This window comes from Trichinella spiralis (assembly GCF_000181795.1).
Source record: "Trichinella spiralis strain ISS 195 chromosome Unknown Scfld3279, whole genome shotgun sequence".
Lineage (NCBI taxonomy): Eukaryota > Metazoa > Nematoda > Enoplea > Trichinellida > Trichinellidae > Trichinella > Trichinella spiralis.
The window spans coordinates 1-1176 of NW_003530218.1; the positions used below are offsets into that span (position 1 = coordinate 1).

At 28.2% G+C, this 1176-nt stretch overlaps 1 protein-coding gene across 1 annotated transcript; it reads left to right on the plus strand.

The window, feature by feature from the left end:
* The first annotated feature begins 34 nt into the window (after window positions 1–34).
* On the plus strand, window positions 35–816 carry Tsp_14519 (conserved hypothetical protein). The gene is made up of 3 exons (XM_003368009.1): window positions 35–73; window positions 138–277; window positions 687–816. The coding sequence occupies exons 1-3, from the start codon at window positions 35–37 to the stop codon at window positions 814–816; spliced, it is 309 nt and encodes a 102-aa protein (XP_003368057.1).
* Window positions 817–1176: the final 360 nt, after the last annotated feature.

Below are 1176 nucleotides of genomic sequence, written 5' to 3' on the forward strand. Positions count from 1 at the left end.
TTTCGGAAAAATTAAATTTGGACCGGCAATTTCCATGGATTGTGTATCTGAAGAAAACTCTCTAATAACACATGTAAGTGTATCAAAAGTCAACTAATAATAAATGTCTTTAAATTTAAATAAAAATCAAATTCTAGTCTGTCGGAGCACCGTTGATTTGCAAGAAGCACAACGTGGAAATCACTTTCGGTATAAAGTTGGCACTTAGCGCAGAATATGAAAATAAAAATGAAAACAACGCTACAGCAAGTGCATATTTAAGTATTGCAGAAGTTCAGTGAGAAAATGCAACACAATCGATTTTGAATGCATATATATATATATTATAATAATATTTTACATTTTACAATAATAAATTTAGAAAAGTCGTTAAAATTCACAAATGACTGCCAATTTCCCATTGTTTGTTTTAGGTGTAGCTATCGATGTTCAGAAAAGCATGTAATGATATGCAAACCTTAAAAGCAAATTTACACTGAATAATGAAATAACTGATTTATCATATAATGAAAATTGAAATCATCTTGGCAAATTTCTTCAAATCTAACTTTATGATAGAATGTCACTTCAGACGCAGTAAAATGCGTGGTAAAATGCAAAAGAAATTCGAAAATCAAATGTTACTTTTCATTACATAAATTCTTCTTCATCAGCAAATCAGTGAAATAAACAATTATACTGTTCAGGATCGCTCATGAGACATTTAAAACCAACGTTCAACGTGAGCTACGTATCGTTCAACAATGTACAAAGTTCATTCTCAGCATTCTCGTTTTATCATTCTTACAATATTTCTGTTTTATACTACAAAAGTAGGTGCTATTAGAAAAGAAAATGTTTTTTTTCTTTCGATTGTATAAAATGTATTTATCACGCTGTACATGTTTGAAAAATGTTTAAATTATAATAAAAAATCTCCACTCAAAATTTAACAGATTTGATAATAATGTAAATGTAAAAATATATTTTTACAGAACTTCAAATAAATAAATATAATATTTCTTATTTAGAGTTAAGTTATAAAAATGAATAATTTGAAAATATTGATAAAAATGAACATTATTACCAGGCTAAGAATACTGAATGCGGAAACGTGCGCCAGTTCAATTATACTGAAGAGGATTATTTGTACGATAGGCAACCATTCCCTTGGACTGTACATCTGAAAACGAACTA